This window comes from Suricata suricatta, chromosome 1 (assembly GCF_006229205.1).
Source record: "Suricata suricatta isolate VVHF042 chromosome 1, meerkat_22Aug2017_6uvM2_HiC, whole genome shotgun sequence".
In the NCBI taxonomy this organism is placed as follows: Eukaryota; Metazoa; Chordata; class Mammalia; order Carnivora; family Herpestidae; genus Suricata; species Suricata suricatta.
This window is the reverse complement of record NC_043700.1, coordinates 160,899,483-160,924,459: the sequence shown is the minus strand read 5'-3', so window position 1 is coordinate 160,924,459 and position 24,977 is coordinate 160,899,483. Positions and strand designations below refer to the sequence as shown.

At 44.0% G+C, this 24,977-nt stretch overlaps 1 protein-coding gene across 13 annotated transcripts in view; it reads left to right on the top strand.

The window, feature by feature from the left end:
- LIMCH1 (LIM and calponin homology domains 1) overlaps positions 1 to 24,977 on the top strand; it is a 322,655-nt gene that overhangs the window by 243,735 nt on the left and 53,943 nt on the right. For 8 of the 13 annotated variants that reach the window (XM_029946564.1, XM_029946532.1, XM_029946555.1 and 5 more), the window contains 5 exons: positions 13,692 to 13,727; positions 18,532 to 18,658; positions 20,062 to 20,219; positions 20,425 to 20,833; positions 24,223 to 24,438. In XM_029946564.1, coding sequence (XP_029802424.1) covers positions 13,692 to 13,727; positions 18,532 to 18,658; positions 20,062 to 20,219; positions 20,425 to 20,833; positions 24,223 to 24,438 — 946 coding nt within the window. Of the gene's footprint in view, positions 1 to 2,431; positions 2,735 to 5,178; positions 5,419 to 6,155; positions 6,483 to 7,771; positions 7,888 to 7,997; positions 8,107 to 8,548; positions 8,810 to 13,691; positions 13,728 to 18,531; positions 18,659 to 20,061; positions 20,220 to 20,424; positions 20,834 to 24,222; positions 24,439 to 24,977 lie in introns of all 13 variants that reach the window. The other 5 variants (XM_029946571.1, XM_029946550.1, XM_029946587.1 and 2 more) reach the window with 2 other exon arrangements.

Below are 24,977 nucleotides of genomic sequence, written 5' to 3'. Positions count from 1 at the left end.
TGTAACCCATGACCACTGCTGCTCGAAAACTGAATGGGGTGCTGCTTTTGGACTTAAGAGGTTCAAGCTAGGAGTCTGCTCCCCCATAACCTGGAGTCAGATCAGCTGAAATGAGATAATGAGCGTGAAAGTGCTTTGTAAACTGTAAAGTGCTGTGCAGGCATTGTAAAGTATGATCAGTTAGCATTCTGCCACCGTTAATCCCAGCAGAACAAGGGGTCTGTGGCCAGCAGTGCAAATCACAACTCCAGTCTAAGCACAGCACACGGGATCCCTTGATTTAGTAACCAAAATACTGCTCTTTCTCCTACTTCAGAGTCATGATTGTGCCTTATTTTTTATACGATATTCTGCTTTCAATACTGTTCACGGCCTGGGCATTTGCTAAATGCAGTGGTTACAAACAGAACCTCAGAACCAGACTGCCTGAGTTAAATTTTAATTTCACCACTGGCACTTTGACCTTGGGCAAATTTCTTAACCTAGAACCTAGTGTCCACTCTCTTAAAATGACCAATGCTAGTAACACTAAGATTGCAGGGTTAGTAGTAGGTTTAAATGAATTAATGCTTAGAAATTCTAGTCGATACTGAGTGCTCAGTAATTGTTAGCCACTTTCTTTGTTATCAACATTGTGCTATTTGTTTATTGATTGATTGATTGATTGATTGATTGACTGAAGAGGTGGGGAGGGGCAGGGAGAGAGAGAGAGCATCTTAAGCAGGCTCCAGGCTCAGTGCAGAGCCTGCCAAGGGGCTCAATCCCATGACCTTAGGATCATGACCTGAGCCAAAATCAAGAGCCAGACACTCAACCGCTGAGCCACCCAGGTGCCCCTGTGCTTTTTAAATAATGCCTTTTTGGAGAGATTAATTAGTTGGCCTGTGATTTCCATTGGCTGTTCTTTATGGCCATAGTCACCAGCACCAGTTGGTATTTGCCAGATGCATTGGCTAAGGAGGCAGGAGGGCACCGTTCACGACTGGCCAGGCAGAACACTGGGGGTCAGGTGTGCAACTCAAAAGGCAGGATTTCATATTTTAAGAAATAAATTTATTCAGGGAGTGAAGCACCACCAGGCACTTCCAAATTCTGTGTTTTAAATTTTTATTGAGAACAGTGTCCACAGTAAGAAGATGGAATTTTCTGGACATGATTAGTGATGATTTGATTTTCCAAAAGTCAGGTGGAGTGAGGGCCCCCTGTAGTCCTAAGATGATGCCCCTTCAGGAGTAGCATGGGGCACAGCAGCTGATAGGGGCTACCTGGTCGGATGGGTGCACAGTGTCATTGTTCGCTCTACACCTAGTTAGGCTAGTTCAGTTCCTTCTTCATTTCTGAGATAAACCGTCCTTTGAGGATGAAGAATTTACTCTTAATCCTCTCTTAAAAACTGGATACAAAGTAGGTGAGCTTTCTCTAGATATCAAGATATTTTATTATCTTTATGAAACAGGAAGAAAACAAATGACAAAAAATGTTTTAACATTTTAATATTACTTAGAATAATAATTACTTAGAAGCAAGGCTCATCTTCTGAGTAGGGGGAGTTGTGGGACATGTTTGACCCAATTCCTATCCCACGTGCCTCCAACAAAAATAAACAAACAAATAAATAAAAAACAAAGTGAAAAGTCCTGATAGTCCACTGCTAAACTGCATTCAGGAATGGAAAGTGTGGGGCCTTCAACATCTCTTTGAAAATGGAAATAGTGCAAAGTAATAAGTTTTTAGCCATTTTGGCAAACTGTTTTACCACAATTTACTTGACACTTAGCATATGATGAAGGAAAGCTGAGAGGTGGACAGTCACCGGGGTAGAAGATAGAAGCCAGAGCTGCTCACAGGGGAGTTTGGGGCAAGAGAAGCATTGATGCCTTGGGTCCATCCTGTGAGTGACCATAAACGATTCCAGATATGTCAGGTTAGCTCAGTTCTGCCAAAAGACCTTCCTCACACTTTGCCATCTGGTACACATGCTAGGTTTGCTGTCCCCCAGCTGCATGCATCAGTTTCTTGGTGCCTCCGAGTTTTGCCCTATCACTCAAAAACAAATTGAGTACCTGGTGGGTGTGTTGCTCATGTGCTAAAGAAAAAAACAGCCAAAAGCTTTCTATTCTTCCCAATTTTATGAGAAGGGTTTGGAGGGTCACACTCAGAGCCATTTAGGATCCTGCATTGCTGATGCTGATGGCACCCTGCCCATTACCTGAATTGTTAGTCTTGCTAGTAGCTGGCGAAATTCAAGGTTTTGAAATGCACCCTAACGATGCTACAACTCTGGACTAAAATAGTAAACAGATGTCACCTACACTAACGATGTTGAGAAGACCTTTCACTAACAGCACAGCTGTGTGTCTGGAGATGGGGATTTAAAAAAAAACATTTGGTCTCATCACATGCAGAGTTCTATTTAATTTTGCTCTATCAGCCACAAGCAATTAAGTAATGAGAAAGAAGCTGTTCACGACATTATCCTTCGCAAAGAAAACCCTTTCCTGACCCACAAACGTGGCAAAGATCCACAGTCAGAAGGTGAAGTTGCGTGTCGACGGCCTGATCTTGAGAAAGATGATTTTGCTGCCAGGAGAGTGAGGATGAACCAGACCAAGCCAACGGTGCCCTTGACCCAGCTCCTCTATGGGCCTTACCGGAAGAAAGAGGCAGAGAAATCAGATAGCAGCAAACAACTCTCAAAGGGAATTTCAGAAGAGAAGAGCTTAGAATGTAAAAGGTGTGCACTGCGTGTGTCTGTGTGTGTGCATGTGGGTGTGCATGTGTGAGAAAGAGAGAGAGAGGGAGAGAGAGGGAAGAAGCATAGTTAAGTGAAGGTGATTTGTGTCATAGCCCCCGTTCCTTCCTTTCCGGCCTCAATGACAAGTAATAGTAACGGAGGTTTATTCTGAAGCGGAACTCCTGATGTCCAGTCTCCCGAAATGCAGGGACAGAAAGTAGAACAGCCATGTCCAAAATAGGGCTGAATTTACAAATAAACTTTGAGTTCCAGTGGACAGATCACCACGTATGATTGGTATCATTGGCACAAGCAGAATGTGCCATCGCCTATCAGTGACAGCCACCGCTCACAGCTGCTCCAGGCCATTAACAGGAAGCAGAAATCACTGTTATTCCTTGTCTACTGGCTCTTCTCTCTTATTTGCTCCTTTTTAGATATTGAAGGCGGGGGAAATGAGCCTTGCTCTTTCTTTCTACATAGGAGTGAGGTCACTTAGTCATTTAATAATGGAGATTTCTTATTTAAAAAAAAAAACTTCCCAACTATAATACACTTCCATTTGTTCTATTCTGAAAATTGTTTTTAAGTGAGTTTTCTTCTTCCAACATTTTCCCCATCCTCTTAATTTGGGAAAGGAAAATTGTAGCGACATGTGTTTTGGCCAGTGATTTTCATCCTTGGAGAGATGGGATTTTATTTAAGATGTCCGCTAGCTAAATTCCATCACTCAGGGTTGATCATTCTTGTATTTTTTTGCCTTATATCAAAGTCAGAGATTTGCATCGTCAAATTGCCATCCCTCAGCCTATCATTTCAGAGGTTTATAAATTCTATTGAACAAAGAAGATAAACACCTTAACTGTGTTTTACACCATTGAAACGGTTCTCTAGGCAGAGTCACTGAGCTCAGTGGAGTTGTTAGGGTCACTTTGTTACGCACCACTGCCAATGTTCTGGGATGTACCAGAAACAACGTGCATGCAAGACCCTCAGAGGTAGACCGGGGTTTAGAGCACAGAGGCCCTGGTGAGCTTGTTTTTATAGGACACATTGTAGCTTCAGGAGTGTCTCGCTCTGTGCCGTTCCTGTTGGCATGCCTTGTGACAAACCGTTCTAGGAGGGCCTCGTGGGAGAATCAGTTGTCGCACTTGAAACAAAGGCTTGTGGACCACGGACGCGTGTCAAGGCACATTGATGGGGATCAGCAACTTGAGTTAGGCAAAGGAGTAGCTTTTGCATCTCCCTTTTTCCTTTCTCCTGCATGCAATTTTAATTCCTAGTATTTCCAGCCTCATTTGTCTGTTGTCACCTGACTCTGGGGACGTGGCTGTGAGTCTGGGATGGCCCATGACCTCTTTTGAGAGCATCAAAGAACTGATGAAAGAAGAGAAGGGCCCTGGTGGCTCTTGGCTCTCACCCTTCCTTCATCCACTTTCCCAAACTAAAAATAAACATCCTACTTGCATAGGCTCTGCAAATACACCATGTCATCCATGTAGCAAAAGAACACCTCATAGTTTTCTGGCTTGGATGATATATTTTTTAAAAATAAAGAGCCCTATTTATGTAGGTTTTTGAGATTTTCTATCTCAAGAGGCATATTTAGCTATAAATTGATTTTTAATCCCATAGAGCATTTATGCACCTAGACATCAGACTTCTTCAACATAGATTACAGCATCATCTGCATTAGCCACCTGACATCCACTTCTTAGGAGAAATATTGAAAATATCAGTTTGAACCTCAATAAAGATGACTTGTTATTAACACAAGAAGCAAATGGGTATTGGCTCTGCAGATCCAGATAAATAGGACACACTGTTTGTCAAGTTTACATTACCCAAATCTAACCAGTGCTATTGGGGAGCAGAGGCCAAGTTTGAACATTGGAACTTTCTGCTCGGAATGGACTTAAATGTACTTTCTGGCAGTTGTGTGTTTACAGTTGAGATAGTTAACATGTGAACAACGTTCCTGCTATCTCCAAACTAATCCTGGCATCTGGATCGTGCAGAGCTCGTTACTAGCATTTTACTGGTGCCGTAAAATACATTCCAAAGGGCTCAGGGATTCAATCAGGAAGCTTGAATTCATTATAGTAACTTGAATAGTGTGGGAATTGGGCATCATTACTGTCAAACCAAAATCTCATTACCATTCTTAACAGTCTTTCAGCAAGCCCTGGCTTCTCTTCCTAACTAAACTTGAGACTGTCATCTGATGGAAAGGCTCCATCTCATTAGAGTGTCAAGAGGGGAGCATAGTTAAAAGGAATCAAGGCTCCAGTTGATTCCATATTTTTTGAGAAAGGGAAAGGTGCTTCCGTTGTTTCCTTTTGTTCTTAGCCTCTGAAGTTCCTTGCTTGACATTGCTGTTTGTCTGCTCCCCTTCCTTAAACCTGATTTTTCCAACGATGTGGGGGTCTGGATAAAATCGACAGAAACCAGGGCCAAACAGAAGACGTGAAGTCAATGGTGACCTGTATTACTCGGACTCAGGAGAGCGAACCTGCAGAAGGAGCCAGGAAAGTGCCAGATCTATACAAGGATGACCTGGCTCAGCGGAGAATTCAGGGCCACCTTGCCCCTCACCGAGAGCCTCCAAGATTTGTCACAGTCTCCAATATAACAGAGGCTGATTTGGAGACGTGGGAGAGACTGAAAGTGTCAGGAAAGACGAGGTGTGTCATGTTTTTCCCTGGTTTGCCCCGTTGAAGGAACGAATGCTTATCCTTTATCATTTTACATTCTCGGGGCTAGAAAAACAAAACCTCTCAAAACAGTACATTCTACATGAGTTGAAAGTTCTTAATACTAAAATTTACAAGCCACTGGATGGAAAACATCCAACTACTGTGAATGGTTATTTTGGTGGGCTTGTTTACTGTATGAAATTTAAATAGATTTTTAACTAATTTTAGTTATTTCATTGTACCTAAGATTTTCTTTCTTTAAATTTTTTAAACTATTTATTTTTGAGAGAGAGGGAGACAGAGCATGAGTGGGGGAGGGGCACAGAGAGAGGGAGACACAGAATCCAAAGCAAGCTCCAGGTCCTGAACTGTCAGCACAGAGCCTGATGTGGGGCTTGAACTCACGAACTGTGAGATCATCACCTGAGCCGAAGTCGGATGCTTAACCAGCTGAGCCACACGGGCACCCCCAATTGTAACTCAGATTTTCTTATGCCATCATTTACGATGTTGGAAGTGATATTTTGAAAGCCGTAGAAGCTTCAAGCACTATTACCTAGGCAAGACAATAATCGTTTCTTCATTTGATTGATTAATGGAAAAGCAATTCTGCTCTAGCCATAGAAGTATTTTTCATAAATCTAGTTTTGTTTTGTTTTTTAAGAGCTCTTATTCATTTGTACTTGCCTGAGAGATCTTTGGAACTCATTTCTGGTTCTGACTAGGGATGGAGATATGGAGCACACCTGTGCCCCCGAGCCTTCACCAGAAATTAAAGCAGAAACCGCGATTCGGGATGACTTTGCCAGCCGCAGAGCAAGGGCCTATCAGCAAGCCTCCCGCCCCAGGCACAAGTCTGTGCACTTCGGACCCGTGACAGAAATAGATCAGCAGACATGGAAGCGACTCAGCATCGGCAGGGCTGGGCCTAGGGAGGACGTAGACGTCACCGGTCATGGCAGTGAGACTGAGATGAACTCTGTCGCCCCTGCCTCAGCGGCCACGACTGGCTTAGCAAAAGACCAAACGCTTAATCCGCAAAATGACTACAGGTACTTTTCGCCGCACATGCGCAAGATCTGCATGGGAATCACTGCTGCTTTTTAAGAGCCTGCTGCAGCACATTAAAGAAGCCTCCGGAGATCACGTAGTTTACGCAGGCTTTTTTGCTCGTTGGCAGAGCAGTAACGTTAGCGGGTCGCCCTGGGGAGGCGCATGTGTGTGAACTTAACGGCAGGCGTCCGTTTTGATTCTGCTGTCACCAGAATGACTGCCTGGGAATGCCAGCAATCTTGGCGAATGACCCTTGTTCCCTGGGCTGCCTTAAGCACTATTTTATTAGTTGGAAATATTGGATGTACTAGCTGGAATGTTTTAATGATATCCCTAGTTTCTTCTAAAGATCTAGGGATAAAAATCAGGTTTGTCTCCAACATCCCTCTTTCTTATCCCGTGGAGGGAGGAAAAAGATATTTATATCGTTAAGTCCAAATTTGGACATTGAGGAGATAACAAGAAAAGTAATGGTCTCTTCCCTCTGCTACTTCAAAAAAAAATCGTATAATAAATCGTGAATGGAAAAAGACTCCTCTCTTGGGGTTCCTCTGAGTGGAGAATTTCCTTGGCTGAATCACCATCCACATTTGTGAGGGATCACCTGGGCAAAGCCCTTGTATGCCCATCACCAGTTCTCATCCTCACTGGAGGCCTTCTAGCTTTGAATTCCCAAGCCCTCTTTTGGAGGTTTCATCAGTGGGCTGGTCTCTCCTCCAGGAAGCAGGTATAGGGGTTTTTTAGGATTCTGGATTCTCTTGGGAACCTCCATTTCACCTGCATGGTGGGAACAAAGTAAGGCTTTCGGCGGCAGGAGGAAATGCTCAAGACATCCTCCTCTGTGCTTTGACCTTGCAACCCGAAGTGAACAGTGATGGTCCATGACGTACAGAGGGATACCTTTGGTGCAGCAGTGTAGCCGACACCGTGGAGGACAGCAGACTGTAGATATACATAACCCTAGTGCACCGGAAGTACATAGTTGGTGTTTCAGAGGCCGACGGGGACCTGGGGTGGAGGAGGTGAGATGAGACATTAGTAAGAAAGGCATTGCTGAGTCCTTGGCTGCTGAGGGACCCATCCCCCAGGGTCATGCCAGCCTTCTCTGACCTGTCCCAGGCCCTGATTCACATTGCATTATCTCAAGCTCACATTCCTTACTAACCAGCTTCCGGAATGAGAGCAACTGAACCCTCTTAATCTCTCAGTCGCAACAACCTTCGTTGTGTCCTTTCATAATTCTTTTTCCTCTTCTCTCTTGCCACCACTGTTACGTGATTATCAACAGAATAGTGACTTCTGGTGTAGATGACCATTGCAAAAGGGTCTCGCGGCTGACCTCTGTGCTGGAGACCCAGGAGGAGCGTGCCTGCTGTCTGGGTGAGCACCCAAGAACAGAGGAAGGTGAGGAGCGACTCTGTCTCCCTTCCCAGGAGGTGAAGGATGACAGGTGGGGGTCAAAGCCTCTGGTGTGAATTCTTCCCTCGCAGTAAAGCCGTCCTCTCTGGCTTTAGTTACATGCAAACAGCTGCCACAGGATGGCAAAGAGAGAGAAGGACTTGCTCAAAGAGATTCTGAGACGCTGCCAAAGGCTGAAAGATCAGAGGAGAGCGGCCAGCCACTGTGAGCGCCTGCCTGCATTCCAGGGTGTGCTGCCTCCGCCGTGTGTGCCTGTTGTGTTCTCAGAAAACGGCTTAGCGCCACAGTATGCACTTGGTGACTGATGTGGCGTGGAGTTAAGTCACTTAAAAGAATGTCCCCATCCCAGGGTCAGAGTCCCGCTTTCAGTGCCCCCTCTGGGTAGAGATTTGAGCCTTTGCATGTGGTTGGGTGCTGGCCAAATTTCATTCTCAGGAGCCATGAACACTGGAAAGGGAAAGCCGGTCCTGTGTAAGTACCAGTTGCATGATGGAGGTCCACGGTATTAATCCTCGGCTGCTATGTGTGCTGCTGCCTCCATGGACGTTGGCTTCTTCTGTTGTGTGTTAATGCCAGTGGGTGATGCTGCTGAAAACATCGTTAGTGATAAGTGGCCTTTGACTGGCCGGCCTGAATGTTGCCCTAGTTCGTGTCCCCCGGCCTCTGAGTGCAAGGCTCCCGGGACAGAAGAGAGCTGGGAGAAGATGGCGGCGCCTGCCGGGAGCGGCAGCGGACTGAAAGGCCACGGGAAGTCATATGATTCACAAAAAGATGACATGATGGTCAGGAGAACTGGGACGTCTCTTAGACGCATTGCACCCAACGCAAACCAGTTCCTTCCAGTTCCATTCGCGAAGCAACAGGACGTGGAGGAATCTGTCAAAGGTCCGCCAATGAAAGATAAGAGGTCAGAAGACCATCCTGAGCGTTTGGGGTTTCGTTTCTCTAGTCTGAGGCTTCACGGGTGCTTTGCCTACGTTATTAACACGTTATGGCACTTACCGCTGTCGCTTGCAGAAATGGAATGATAAAAATTGGCCTGGTCTGTCAAGACTTTTTTTCCCCCTTTTTTGCATATAAGCAGGTATGGAAAAAATATCCAGTTGCGAATTTTCCTGTTCAACATTTTTTCTGACTCTCATCTTGTGAGCAGTCTAAATGGGTAACTCTTTTATTTCTTCCTAGCACATGTAGGAGCCCTCAGGTAAACGAATTGACCTTCTTTCTGACCTACTTGATTTCACTTTGATTCCTGGAGGGTCTTCAGGTCCAAAGAAGATGTATACCACTTAGCAATTTGTAATTTAATTAAATTTCAACATAGGCAAACATCCAGTGCCTTCTAAAGAGAGGTAAGATTTCTATTCCATGCTGTGGAATTTAAAAGGGAGAGTAAGGAAATAATCTGAAGTGTGTAGGTAAAGTCCTATATGTTGAAGCCTCTTTTGCTATTTAATGAGAGTGATACCTTTTTGTTAAAAGTGCGGTCCACCAGCTCTGTGTAGGGTAAAGGAGTGAGGGGTGTTTTCCATAATTATATGATCTACTATTAGGGGCGCCTGGATGGCTCAGACAATTAAGTGTCCAACTCTTAGTTTCAGCTCAGGTCATGATCTCACGGGTTTGTGAGTTCAAGCCCTGCATTGGGCTCCATGTTGGCAGCAAGGAGCTTGCTTGGGATTCTCCCTCTCTCTCTCCCTCTCTCCCTGCCCCTCCCCTACTTGCATTGTTTCGGTCTCTCTCAAGTAAATAAATAAGCTTAAAGAAAAAGGTCCACTATAAAACAGGAAGTGATGGCGTTCTGCTTCACGAAGGACCTTGAAGGTAGCAGGGCAGACGGTAGGATGGGGAGCAGGGAAAATCTCAAGTAACCTCCACATTTTTAAATTAATATCCTAGCTATCTTTATAAGGGGGATCTAACCTTTGCTTTACATTCCTCTGAATCATACTAGTACTAGAGTAGAGCCTTCTTGAAACATTGGTTTCAGGAAGCAGGGGTCACACTCGTGCTCGGCTCTGGAGTGTGGGGTGCTTTGTGGCCCTGTCGGAGTGAGCCCTCTTCCCTCCAGCTTACCCCCTCCTGGCAATTCACAGGTAGAGTGATGTAGAGGGAAGTGAGTGAGTGGGTCACACGTAGATCCTGGCTGGTCAAGGCCAGTCAGCGCTGGGGACAGAGGGACTGACTGGGCTGCCCAGTCCGCCGCTCTCACTCCTGATACAATGTGGTCCCGGATTATGGGCGCGGCTGTACAGCCAGTTAGAGCGAAAGGGAGAAAGGACGCAGAGCTCACGGCCGCCTACTAGACACATACCAGGTGTTTTCCCATTTGCTTATTCCTCACACAGCCTCTGAGAGGAAGAATTTTTGCAATTAGGAAACTGAGGTCCACACCCGCACAGTGGGTAACTACACTTCCAACATTCGAACCCAGCTCTGCCTGAGTGGAAAGCCGCTGCCCCCGTCCAGCGCCTGGTGGGAGCTTGGAAGCCTGATGAATTCCCTGTTGCTTGTATCTGCCCCCCTGTTTGCGATTCAGAGAAAGTCCTCTTTCTATTCAAACAAGGAGTGGCTAGTTTGAGCAGAAAGCGATATGGTCAGATTAACTGCGTGACCCAGTTGTGTGACTGAGCAAGCGCACGCTTTGGGAATTCATGTTTCTTTTCCCACAGTATTTACTGAGTAATCGCTGTGTGTGCAACATGGGCCTGGGTTCTAGTGGATCGTTTTAAATGAGCAGGAACCCCGCTTTTCCCTCCACTTCAAATGAAGCATATGCCAGTTGATGATAGGGAAGTTTATAACCAGCCAATTATTGATCCTGAAATGCTTTATCGGTGCTGAAAGGTACATACATGCAACTAATAGATGCATAGAGTATTCTCTTTATCTTTCTGAATATCCCTACCCTCACAATTAAACTGTATTCATTGGGGTCTGTCTTTCTTTCTTTCTTTCTTTTCTTTTCTTTTCTTTCTTTCTTTCTTTCTTTCTTTCTTTCTTTCTTTCTTTCTTTCTTTTTTTTTCTTTCTTTCTTTCTTTCTTTTCTTTTCGGTGGGATGCTTAGAACCAACTGATGTATCTGGCCAATTTTGTACCATTGACTCACCTACTTTGCACTTAAAAAAAGAAAATCTCTTTATTAATGATTTCCTTTAACTTACCTCTACTTTTCGGTTTCCCATAGGACAACTGAGAAAGCTTGCATCCCAAGCTCTAATTATCTTTTCCTTAACTGCAAAGGCAGCTCAGGTTCAACTGACGCCCTCTTAAAGCTAATAAGTTAGTTTGAATGGAAATTCCTTAATATACATAGTAAAGGGCTAAATGAACATTATCGTTAGACACTGCACTATTCTTTTCCTTTTCCAGAGTGTTCAATAAATAGTTATTGAAGTCCCAGTCCTATTGAAGTTCCCTAGGTCATCATCAGGGAACCTAGAAAGAAAAATACCTACCCTCACAGAGCTTATATTTTAGTGTAAATCTATATTTGTTGACAGAAATTTCCATGAATTGCTGTTAAATATTTTGTGTAGATGCGGTTTAAATTCAAATACATCCCACCTAGATGGTAGGGTGGCTCAGTTAATTGAGTGTCCAACTCTTGATTTCGGCTCAGGTCATGATCCCAAGGTCAGGGGATCGAGCCCATTCTGGGCTCCACGCTGAGCATGGAGCCTGCTTGGGATTCTCTCCCTCTGCCCTTCTCCACTGTTCATGTGTGTGCTTGCTCGTGCTCCCTCTCTCTCTCTCTCTCTCTCTCTGTCTCTCTCTCTCTCTCTCTCTCTCTCTCTGTGTCTCTTTGAAAAAAGAAAAAGAAAAAAAACAAAAAACGGGGCACCTGGGTGGCTCAGTTGGTTAGGCATCCAACCTCAGCTTAGGTCATGATCTCACAATTTGTGAGTTCGAGCCCCACATCAGGCTTTCGGCTCATTAGTGTACAGCTGGCTTGGGACCCTCAGTTCCCTTTCTCTCTGCCTCTTCCCCCATCAAAAATAAAGATTTTTTTTTTAAAAAAAGGAAAAGATATATCCTACATACAACATACATATAGCTGAATCTCAACAACAAAATGTGCTAAAGAAGCCAAACTCAGAAGGATACGTACTATATGGGTCCATTTATATAGTAGAAAACTCTCAGCACTAATCTCTGGGTATATGTGGTTTGTGCAGATTCACTGAGGACTATGTGTATGGTAGGTGCACTTTCTGTAGTATGCAACATGCTTCAACAAAACATGAAAAGAAATCTTCAGATAGAAACACAAAAGCACATGCTATTAATTAATTGTTTCTAAGTTAACTAGCCTTAACTTCTCTGCTCTCTTTCATAGATAATTTAGAAAACACTATTTGCACAAGCCTGTTCCAGTAGGCCCCTTAATTAACTGGGAAGCATAGATCCAGTCTTCAGAATGGACACTGCTCATGCACTCTCATTTTGGAGGAACCCACTGGTCATCTGTTTCAATGCAGTAATATTTTTAGAAGCGTGAGTGTATTAGGCTAAACTTTAGCCCCTTCTGAAACTATCCCCTGGAGAAACTGAAAATGAGTCTTACTACCAGAAGAGAAATATCCACAAACCTTTTGGCCATTTCAACACAGACTTTGGGTTTTGCACTAGTTTTGTTGCCTTCACTGTAAGTGAAAACAATTGTTAATGGTTCTAGAATGATAAGAGCAGATAAGAGAGAAGGGTGAATGCACCCATGCATTCCAGGGTGTTTTCCCCAAGAGTATAGGAAGAGATCTTTAGAAAATTTTCCCCACAAACTGTTATGAAACTGAACATGAGACTAGGTAATTTTTGCTGAAAACCCCAAAACTTAATTTGCTGGAAACTGAAAGCAGGACATTTTTTTTTCTTTACTCAATTCTTGGTCCACCATCAGAGTGCAGAAATGCTTTTAGGGCATAGGTAAGAACCTTCTCTTAAAATCTCCCTTTGCTGAGGCCATAGTCATTTGTGGAAACTGCTTTTCAATGTCCTAATTTCTTTTTTCTAATTTAACCCTTTCCCTTGTTTTATCAAACACATTAAAATTTCAAGTGTCTATATTGTAGAAGGTACAACTTTGTAGACCTAAATAATCAGAAGAATATAGAAGATTGTAAAAAAAAAAAAATGTTGGTTTTTCAAGCTCCAGAATATTGTCCAGGTCTGGTTTTGATTAAGGCTGCCAGTTTTCTAGGAATTGTGGTTTTTGTCAAATGCATGTGGAAGGCACTGATTGGGGTTCTGGTTGGAGTTCTGGTTTGCTTTCAGAAAACTGCAGAAACGCTCTTTGATGTCATGTGTGCAGATGCATTAACACATCAGGGGAAGGGCCCGCAAGCGTGTGCTACCAGGCTGGGTGTCCATTCCGGCCATTCCTGCTGAACAGAAGGGCAAGAGCAGTTTAACTGTTTGTGAGCAGCCATAATACAGGTTTGGTTTGGGTTTCGTCCTTTTGAACTGCCTTCTCTAAACATCGTGGGTTGCACCTAAGTCTTTTTGTATTTGTATTGAACAGATTCTTTTTTGTGGGTATCATGGGGATTATTTTCTTTTCTCCTCTGTGTTTTAATACACAGGTCACATTCTTTAGAAATGTCAAGACTTTTCTTTCCTTTCCTGCAGCCCATGAATATCACTAATTGTATAATGACACTTCTCTTCCAGTGTGATCAGCAGAAAAGGTTTGATGTGCAAATATTCCACCAGGAGCATTTGTTTCCAGCTTGGCTACAGTGTTTACCTTCTTTTTTGCCCATCCTCTAATTTTGTATTTGGTCTTGTAGATACGGTCCGAGAACTCCTGTGTCTGATGACGCAGAGTAAGTTGTCTTGTGTTTATAGGAATACATTAATTATTAGCTTAAACTGCATGCTTCCGGTACTCACCACTAATTGAAACGCCATTGATGCAACAGTGAGCTGAACGGCTAACTGACTCACGCAGCCTCAGAAAAGCACTTGAACTTGGAATGCAGAACATATGTTCTGTGCAGGACAGATGAATGAAGGAGTAACAAGCATGATTCTAATGTGCAGCTGCTGCTTAAACTTAACATTTGCTTTTCCTAGACGTGGCACGGTGAAGTTGTTCTTACAGTTTGGATGTTGGTAGCCCTTCTGAACCACAGAATTATTCTGAGTTTTGCATTTAATTCTTGATATGTTAGGACTTGGAGTTAACAACGAAGCAGTCACTCTTATAGCCATGTTTTTCTGAACGAAGAAAACAAATCCTAAACCACTAATTATGGATTCTGAACCCCACGTTCCCCCCAGGTTGGGGTAATATCAACTGTGGGGTGCTCAGGACCAGAATGTCGGGGTTGTGTTCCAGTTCTGTGGCATAGCAAGGGGTCAACATAGCAAACATGACTTGAGCTTCCTCTCCTTGTCCCTTAGTGCCTGCTCCTCTCAGAGATTCATTCCCTACCTCCGCCTCACATCCAAATTTGAGAAGAAGCCAACACCTCCCATTTGTGACCACATTTACTCTGTTTTCAAAAATGGATTTCCCATCTGCAGAGCGTTCTGAAATAGATATCCAAGGCAACAGTCTTCTCTGTAGAATACTAGCTTTCTCACATTTGAGTAATTTGTGTTTGACGAAACACAATTAATACCTAATTGTAACATCAGTGGCCTGCCGAGCTTGATGTCTCTCCTCTGTGGGCGGCATTCCATGCCCCTCCTGAGAGTCTGGGCCATCGGAGAAGCAAACACTGGCCTAAGACATTTAAGTCACCAAGTGAGGAGTCTAAATAAGAACGTGAAACACAAGAACCATCGCCACCAATGATCATGAGATTGGGCCAGAAGACTACTGTTTGGAGTACCCGTTCCATGTCTGTGTTCAAGACGACAGCTTGGTTTGGGCTCCTGGCACACAGCGGTCTGACTCTGGTGCCAGATCTGTTCCCGGCGTGCGATCTCTGATTGCTCTTGGCCTGATGTGCAGAACAGGCACATCTCAAAACCGAGTTCAGCCTGAGCCTGACAGATTGCACGGAGTTAAGTAGTCCATAAAACTGAGCCCTGGTTATTACTTTTAAAATCTGCAGTGGCAGTATGAACATTCACTGAAAGGAGGATTACGTAAGATTGGTGGGTAAAACACAGCTTTGATAATGGTGAGCAAAAACATTTGAGGGAATGGATTTATTCTTCATACCAGTGCAAAGCCACCATGAACTTTGCCCAAGATGGGTCTCTGGGAAATCCCGAAAGGTGGAAGAAAGGGGAAGCTACATTAAAGAGCGTTTGAATCTTGCCTGGACCTGAATATGAAACCTGACCCACAGAAAAAGTTAATGATCTTTCTTAAAAGGGGTGGCAGTGAGGACTCCCTTCTCTGCTCTAAATTTACAAAAAGCAGTCTCATGGACTAGGAAGAAAAAAACATCTTTTCCAGAGGTCTTATCTAGCAGTATACAAAGTGCTGAATTTCCTTCTTGGAAGTAGACACAACTCAACATGAAACCATGTAGGAAGCCAAATGCAAAGTTTATGTTGGAAGTTTAGGTTTTAAATAGAAATTTATTACATGTTTAGTTTAGTCCCCTACTACCTCCCTCCATCAACATCTTTAAGGGCAATTATTGGCACAGGCTCTATTTATCCAGAATTGACACATTCTTAAAATACAGCCCAATCAAAAAAAGATGTGCCCTTTAAGGGAAATGCAGGTCAGGGGCAGACCTACCACACAGGCAAACAGAGATTTCCGCCTCCCGGCAAGCCAAGATGTAGTTTCACCTTCTTGCCCTTTTCTTCATTTGCACACTCCTCCTCTCCCAAGGCTCTCCCCACCTACGGAGCAAGTGCGCCATGAGACCCGTAGGCTGTTTTATTCCTAACTCCCTCACCGTAGACCTGGCCGAGAAACCATTTTCCAGGCTCCCCTTGATGTGATTTAATCCTGCCCCTCAAAAATGCCAACCTAGCACCCTGAGACACTTGAAGGCTCTGCAGCCAGGGACCGTTTCCCCAACAGCACAAGGCTGAGAAGCACTTCTTTAGTGCACGTCACATTAATATGAATATTCTGGAACCTGGGCCTCTCCGGGATCCCCTACCCTGTCCCTAGACATACACTTCTTCATTTTGGATGCTGAGTTCAATCTCTGTAGTAAGGAACATTTTCTGAATGGTGACTCAGCCCATTTTCTGTCTAGTATTATCAATTTTCAACTTGCTTAGTTCCTTTTTTTTTTTTTAAATGGCCTAAAGATCTTGCTCACAGTTCAGTTATTTGGGGGGGTCCAGTTTTCTGGTATTTCTTTTAAAAAATCCCTCTTGGGGAAAATAGTGCTCCCTGGCATATGAGAAGGCAACCAAGAGTTTCTCTTTTGATTTCACTAACCAGTCTTTGGCCACATTTGGGCTGAGATCATTAGAACTTCGTGGTGGGAACAGAGATAGGAATCCTGGAGAGAAGAAGGCAATTCTCAAGGCCTTTTGCTCCCATTCCCTTCCAAGTCACAGCAACCAAATCCCAAATATTAGCTATGACTGCCAATTCCCCCCGGGGTTCCAGAAGACGACCTGTCTCTATGGCACCCATTGTGGCCTAAACCCAAATTTGCCCTTTAGAAATGATAGACAGCAAAGTTGACAAAAGGAGCCTCCTTTCTAACCCACAGTCTGCCAGTGACTTAGATTAAAAGAGAGTCTCCGCTTGGAGAGGTTTTTATTTTCAACAGTCTTCGTAAAGACCACAAGTTGCCTTTAAAGATGAACTGACTGAGTTGGATCTATTTAGGGTTAAGGTGTTTTTTAATTTTTAAGCTGAGAGGAGAAATGGGATGAATTTCAGTCACTTTCTACAAAGCCTACTTAAGTGAATTTTCATCCATGAAGTTTATTTTTAAAAGAAACACATGCGGTTAGACTGTTCAACCTACTCTGCAAATTCCTAAGTCTTTCTTAAGTAACATTAATAAGTAGGCAAAATAGATGAAAAATCACAGCCCATCGCCCCTTAGAGGACTGCAGTTTTACCTTTTTGGAAGACATGGCTCCCTCCGTCCACACCACCACTGAGTATGTAGGGGCATCTCCACACAACGGTTTGTCCTATTTGTGCTCATGGAAGCCTAGGGTGGAAGCATTCTATGCAGTCAGAGTATTAGAATCCTCGTGGGCAAGATTCCAAGTACTATCTTCAGTTTTAGCTCTCTTAGATCAGATTTAAATTGTCCAGCATCTAGAGAGAGGGAAGGGGCACAGCAGACCCATGCTGATTCATTTTGAATACCTAGAAATGAATGTGGGGGGCCATTGCATTGAGGATCCGTCTCCCCCTTCCAGAGAGCTGTCTGCTAAGGAACCCACTGGCAGCCGGTGAGCTGCTGCTGTTCGCCGCCTGGCCACGGGGATAACTATTTTGGGCGTCCCTGATGATGTGGAGAATTGACTGGTGTCTAAGTGCATGGCTTTTCTTTTTCTTTGCATTAAGCTGGCTTCAAAAAATGGACTGTCATAGTCTTCTGTTCTTCGAGTTGAACAGTGAACCTCCATTTCCTGATTTTGGACTGTTGTAACTCACTTGGCCCCAGAGCTCATTTCTTTGAGAGGAAAAAATAGGACGGTGTTGCTTTAGGTTTTGTTTCTGTTTTCACCTTGCTGCTTCAGCTTCTGCTCTAACAAGGGTCTGTATAAGCACCATGGTCTTGCTCAACATTTAATAACCTCCTATAGAACATATCCATTATATGTACAGCCGGAGGGATTAAAAAATTGCCTTCCCTATCCTCTTTTTTTTAAAAGAGTGAATTCAGAAGTATCCTGACAAAAATAAGGTCAAATGCTTGTGAGAATTATAGGATACAAAGTATCCTAATTTATGTATTTTATATGAATTTATACAAATTTTGATTTATATATTTTATATATTTATAAATTATTTATATTTGTGTATGATTTATATATTTCATTCCTTAATCTTACTATAAAATACCTAATTTCCTTGATTCCAAGATGCTATCAAACTGAACTTCCAATTAGACATTTTTTACAGGGAACAGAAATAAGCACACCAAATATATGAACCACTAATGTATAGTAATTGCAGGCATCCACAAGTCAGAAAATAGAATATGAAATGGTCTTCGACTTGAGGCTGGATGATTTTTTTGAAAATGGAGACATTGCCTTAGTTAATGGAGAAAGCGTGTAAGACAGCTCTTTACACAAAGAAGCATTTATTGCAATAAAGTTTTTGCTTCATGGAATGGCACCCTCCTTCCCCACAAATTCTCCCCATGCTATACCTTTTATTTCTCTTCATTTTATTTTCTAGTGCATTTCCAAATGAGAAGAGCCTAAAGCTCCAAATACTTTTTGTAGCCCTTCCATAAACGCATTTTGGCACCTACATATAAAGTCACATTGACTTGCTGCAGCCACCACTGAAGGCAAAGATGGTCACATTTTGGCTTTCGTGGCAAAAGAAGTGGGGGTGCTGGCTTGCCCGCGGCCGGCTGGGGGCTGCAACTGGCCGCATCATGTTGCTGTCTTGAGCTGCGGCGGGGAAGGGGCAGCTTTCCAAGCGCGGTAGCGCCCCCGCGCGGCAGAACGCGCAGACGCATCCCGGGCGCCGGTCCATTTCTGTCTCTTCTCTCTCAGGAGCACAAGTATGTTTGACATGCGGTATGAGGAGGAGGCCGTGGTGCAGCCGCACAGCAGGGCCCGCCAGGAGCAGCTGCAGCTGATAAATAATCAGCTGCGGGAAGAGGACGACAAATGGCAAGATGTGAGTGCTTGGGTCAGAGCCCCGTTGGAGCAGGAAATTAGGTGGGGTGGGTAGATGGACTTGAAAGCCATACAGGGGAACGGAGCCCTTAGAGGATTTCCAACCAGTGACAGTAAGTGTGGGATTAATAGGAAAGTTAACGGCAACATGAAAGGTGAAGGACACAGATGTGTATTCATTCAGCAGGTACTCTTGCTAGAAGGGTTGCACGAAGGCGGGAGACGAGGAGGGAGGCAACGGGCATGGGATGTAGAATCAAGAAAGTGCTCTTTTGGGATGACATTGAAATTGATAATGATGATAATGGCAACAATAAACGCCAACATCGAAAGCCTACCGGTTACAGGCACTGCTCTGCCTTGCGTGTAGGAATTCGTCAGTTTCCTTAGTAACCCAGTGAGGTAGCAACCAGTATCGTCCTCAGTTCCACAGAGGAGTACCAGAACAGCCAAGTAACTCACCCCAAACCACACAGCTAGTGAGTGAGGTAGCCAAGATTCGAACCAGGGGACAAAGTCTCCCTGGCCTGATGAGGGCCTTGAGATTGTCTCTGTGCTGAGAGCAAAGAGGAAAGTTACCCCAGGCAGGGAGGAACTCGAAGATAGGGGTGACAGGTGGGACCATGGATTCTGTCTTGTAATCCTCACAGAGCAGTGCGAGGTAGCCACTGCGAACTTGACGGTACCATCAGTCAAAAAAGTTAACATTTCCAAAGTCTCTAGAATGTAGTGATGATGATGTCTACAGCATATTGGGCACTTGACTATATGCCTGACACCTTCTATTCACTCTGTCATCTAACCCTCACAATAGGCAGTTAAGAGTAGGTGTAATTGTCATCCTTGTCCTAGAGATGAGGAAACTGAGGGACAGAGAGCCTCAGAAATATGCCTGTGATTCCAAAGCATGGAAGAGTTGGCACTAGGATGGTTTCCCACAGCTGTGATCCCATCCACCAGACTCCAGAGTCCTAGAAATAATTAATTCTGCCTTTTCTTCCTTCCCGGGGAAAATCGTGCAGGTCTGTGGCTGATTCCTACTCTTCTGTTGTCAGCAAGCCCGTTCACAATGCGCAGGTCATAATCGGACGAAATGACGTTTCTTATGATGCCCTGTGAAGCAATACTTTAAAATTTAGCACTGACATGAATATGATTACATTTCACATTACAGTGCTTAAATAAATGAGCTGCCCTGCTATGGAACTTGTAGCTATTTTGGAGTGTTTCTCGCCTTTGAGGCATTCCTGTTCCAACCAGACTTACATTGGATTGGGTGGCAATGCCCTAGCATGGTGCTGGGCCCATAGCCAGTGCTCGCTGAACTCAGAAGAGTAAGAAATGGAATTGCATGCAAGCCTGAAGGAGTATGTTCTGTCTCCCCCTGGCCCCCCACCCCACTAGGACCTCGCTCGTTGGAAGAGTCGTAGAAGGAGCGCTTCTCAGGACTTAATCAAGAAAGAGGAAGAAAGGAAGAAAATGGAGAAGTTACTGGCTGGAGAGGATGGAACAAGCGAACGAAGGAAAAGCATCAAAACCTACAGAGAAATTGTTCAAGAAAAGTGAGTTCTTTTGTTGTTTCTTAAAGGTGCGCTATTATCCTGATGGGCTTTTTCTGAAAATTGTTGTTAGTACAGAGGCTCCGACAGCATGATTCCACGCTCCCTGGGCTCCCCTTTTAGTTTGACCCTGGTTCCTACCAAGGTCCTTGCAATTCTTGCGGCTGCTGACTGTGTTCTTGCTTCCCTTCCCGCGCCCCCCCTTTAGAGAGCGGAGAGAGAGGGAGTTGCACGAGGCCTACAAGAACGCACGGTCCCAAGAGGAAGCAGAGGGGATCCTTCAACAGTACATCGAGAGGTTCACCATCAGCGAGGCTGTTCTCGAGCGCTTGGAGATGCCAAAAATCCTGGAAAGAAGCCATTCAACAGAGCCAAACTTAACCCCCTTCCTGAATGACCCCAACCCCATGAAGTACCTTCGGCAACAGTCACTGCCTCCACCCAAGTTCACTGCCACCGTGGAAACCACCATCGCTCCCACCAGCGTTCTGGATACCAGCATGTCGGCAGGCAGTGGGTCTCCAAGCAAAACCGTCGCTCCCAAAACAGTGCCTATGCTGACACCCAAGCCTTACTCCCAGCCCAAAAACTCTCAAGAGGTTCTGAAGACCTTTAAGGTAGGATGCATTCCTTAAGAGTAGGAGCGAAACCAAACCCCAGGTAAAGAAAGCATCTTGTCTCAGGAAGATACAATTATTTGTACTGCACAAAAGAAGCATGTGTTAACATTGACAGTTGTAAAGTTTATGCCTCAGGAAATTTGGTTTGCAAATGGTTAAAGGACAGGTGTTCCCCCACAATTCCTATTGTTAGCACTGAGGGACTGCAGTGAGACTGATAACTGAGACATCTCCATGAACAAGGTTATTTTCAAGTTTGATATAAGGCATGGTGTCTCTGTAGTAGTGGTGACAAACCCTTAGTATAGTAAAACCCTGGGTATCCCAGGATACCCTGGAGCTATAGCAAAATCCTCAAAACAAAATTATAATTGCCTTTGGTTTAAACAGAAGCATACGCAGCCCCCTCTTCTTTTTAAAGAATTTGACATCCTATCCAAAAAAGATGCTACATTGAAAAAAGAAAAGAGCAATACAGAGAGTACGTAGGAACATGGGATGTACTTGATTCTCAGATGACATGGGTGTTTAAATTTTTAAGTGGAAGGAAACTAGGTTGTTTCCTACCCACATGAATATGTAAAGTAATGTTCCAGAACCAAAGATCCTGTGACAACCAGACATCTTTCACGTCCTCACATCCCAGTGTTTTCTCACACATCACGCAGAAGCACTCATTCTCCGGCTTAAAGCTCTTTGGACTACAAAGAAAAATCCGTTCTCACTGTCCCTGCATGCCACATGGGTTCTATATAGAAGACAGAGGCGGACTTCCTCACCAGGGACACGGGCACGTGACTGCAAGGAAAGTTTGCTTAGCTAAACTAATTGAGCAATGGGATGTCATGTGCCTTCCTACTGTATTTCAGAGGGAACCCAACTATACGCTTTCTGACTGTTGCTTACATAATTCAGAATGGATCTTAAATATCTGTGCCTTAGCCTTTGCTAGAACAAAAGCCAAGTACCCTGGATGTCTCCTCTGGATTGAACTGAGATGCGTGTCCCCTGAAGGGCAGGAGCTGTTTGTTTGCCGTTCACAGCTTCTTCCTAAGCCTGGCACAGGGGCCTGGGAAACAGGAGGCGCTCAGCAAGTTCTTATTGAATAGATACATGAATTTTTCTTGAGAAAATGAGCTGCTCATCAGGCAGGCTCGCACATAGATAATCATGTCCCCGTATGTGCTCAGTACCCACCTGCGCCCTACACCAGCTCTCGTTTGCCTTGGGCCGGTGACCATGAACTATGACTATGAAGGAAGGTTTGATATTGAGGTGTCTCAGGACAGGGGTAGAGAACACATATATTCAACTTGGCATCCAAAGCATCTGATCAGATAATCTAGATGTCCGCCTCCCCTTCTTTATATAAATAGTGCAAGGTGAGCATTTAAACAGAAGAATTATGATAGATGACTTTATGGCAAGACTTTGGCCCTGAGGAAACCCTGTCTCTCACCATTGTGGCAAAATGGTGTCAAACGTCTCAGGAAGGGCATTCATGGAGGAATGGGGAGAAGACTTGAGTAGAGGTCTTCCTAGAGCTGGGGTTCACTCTTGACCACCAATAAGCCCTTGACTCATCGTAGACAGTGATGGCTATCGGCCCCATTCTCAGCCCCACCACTGAGCAGGTGAACCCAGTTATGGTCAAAGGGGGTATGTATATGGGAAGTTGTTACCAGACAATGCCAGGGTAGCAGCTAAGGGGTACGTGGTGTGTGTGTGTGTGTGTGTGTGTGTGTGTGTGTGTGTGTGTTCTTGTGGGTAGGGCAGTGGGCTGAGGCAGACAGAGAATGTAGGCTTGCTTTCCCAGTACAACAGAAAATCAAGTAAATCAAGTAAAGGAAAATCAAGTGAAATAGTTGAAGGCAGTGTTTTTCAAAGTGAGACTTATTACCTGTTGCCAACTTATGAAATTGATTTAGTGGCTCAGTATTATTAGCATTTTTTAACAATGTAAAGTAGAGCACAAGAAAAAAAACATCTAGTGCATCACAGAAAATAAAGGTAAAAGGTATTTTTGCAAAACTCCTATTTCAGCTATATTTATGTGGGTGTGCCCAGTTATGGCTTAAATTTCTTTCTTATGGTTCACCAACAATAGATTCTGTCCGCACGGATTTAAAGTAAATAAGCTGTAGCTAATATCTGGTCTTCCATTCTTCCTCTTGGAAGAGTTTAGAAGGCCTAGGAATACTAATGGCTAATGTTTATATACACAGATTATGCCAGATATTGTTCTAAACCCTGTACACATGTGAACCCATAAAATCCCCTCACCAGCATGATCAGGGGGCTGCTGTTGTTATAAAGTTTGTAGATGAGAAATCTGAACACAGAGGCTAAGACACTTGTGAAGGATTTTGTGGCTTTTAAAAGCCAGGATGGAGTCTCAGGCTGTCTGACTACAGCTTCCTCTTATAACCAGTGTATGTGCTGCCCCAGACTGCAAGACAGAGGGTTCTAGGTGCCTTTCAAGAAGCCAGACTAACCACCCTCTCTGCTCCTCCTTTCTTGTGTTTACCATCTTCCCTACACATGAGTACAAAACAAAAATATTTTAATGTGATGGCCTTTTGTTCTTGAAGAAAAATGGGATTGTAAAATTAACTGGAAATAGGAATCCACTATCATAGAGCACAGTAGCAGACCTCCTGCCCTTCGTGTTAGCTTCCAAAAATATACCCACTGCCCCCTTATCACAGGATAACCTGTAGAAGGTTCCTAATCTGAGGTGGGCTTTACCTCATTTGGATGCTAACTAGAAAAAAAAAAATCTCAAAACTATAGAATGGTGATCAGAACTTAAATGAGGAAGTACCACAACCCAAATATGTGACCTGTGTTTATATTTAAGATTCTTTAATTTTCTATACTTTAAAGTAAGAGCACAGAGGCACCTGGGTGGCTCAGTCGGTTGAGCATCCGACTTCGGCTCAGGTCATAATCTCACCATTCATGGGTTTGAGCTCCGCATCAGGCTCTGTGCTGACAGCTCAGAGCCTGCAGCCTGCTTCAGATTCTGTGTCTCCCTCTCTCTCTCTGATCCTCCCCTGCTCACACTCTGTCTCTCTCTGTCTCAAAAATAAATAAACATTAAAATTTTTTAAATTAAAAAAAAATAAAGAGCACAGCCCAACTCAGGTGAACAGGAAATTTAATCCAAAGTGAAGTGTCCTAAGAAGGACCTGAGAAGAGGTCCTTAGAGGTCAGTGACGGGAGCCCTGATCTCCAGAGCAAATGGAAGCATATGAGAGACCTAACTTTTTGTTGGATCCTGATTATTAAGTGATAATGTTTTACTGTGACTCTGACTGTGTTCTTTTGTTGTGGTCTTTCATTGGGGAATAGCTTGTGTTTTTTGTTCTTTGTGTTTCTTATAGGTAGATGGGAAAGTCAGCATGAATGGAGAAGCAGTTCATGGTGACAAGGAAAAGGAAAGAGAGTGTCCCTCGGTGGTACTTGCCCCCTCGTTAACAAAATCCCAGATGATCGAAGGTGTGGCCAGAGTGGATGGGTCCTCAGTGGAGCTCAAACAAGACAACAGTAGCGTTGAGATCAACATAAAGAAGCCACATTCTGTCCCCCAAGAACTGAGAGTAAGAGCAAACTTTTCTTTTCCTTTTTGGGATAATTCCACTGTGAAAGAAAGTCTTTTTAAAAATAAGTCTTGGTTTCAGGAGTAGAAGTCAGTGATTCATCACTTCCAGACAACACCCAAAGCTCATCACAAGTGCCTCCTTAATCCCCATCGCCCATTTAGCCCATCTCCTTACCCACCTCCCCTCCAGCAACCTTCAGTTTGTCCCCTGTATTTAAGAGTCTCCTGGTTTGCCTCTCTCTCTGTTTTATCTTATTTTTCTTTCCCTTCCCCATTGTTCACCTGTTGTGTTTCTTAAATTCCACAAATGAGTGAAATCAATATTTGTCTTTCACCAACTGACTTATTTCACTTAGCATAATACACTCTCATTCCACCCACATCCTTGCAAATGGCAAGATTTCATTCCTTTTGGTGAATATATATCACATCATCTTTATGCATTCCTCAGTCAATGGACATTGGGCTCTTTCCATAGTTTGGCTACTGTTGATACTGCTGCTATAGACATTGGGGTGCAAGTATCCCTTTGAATCA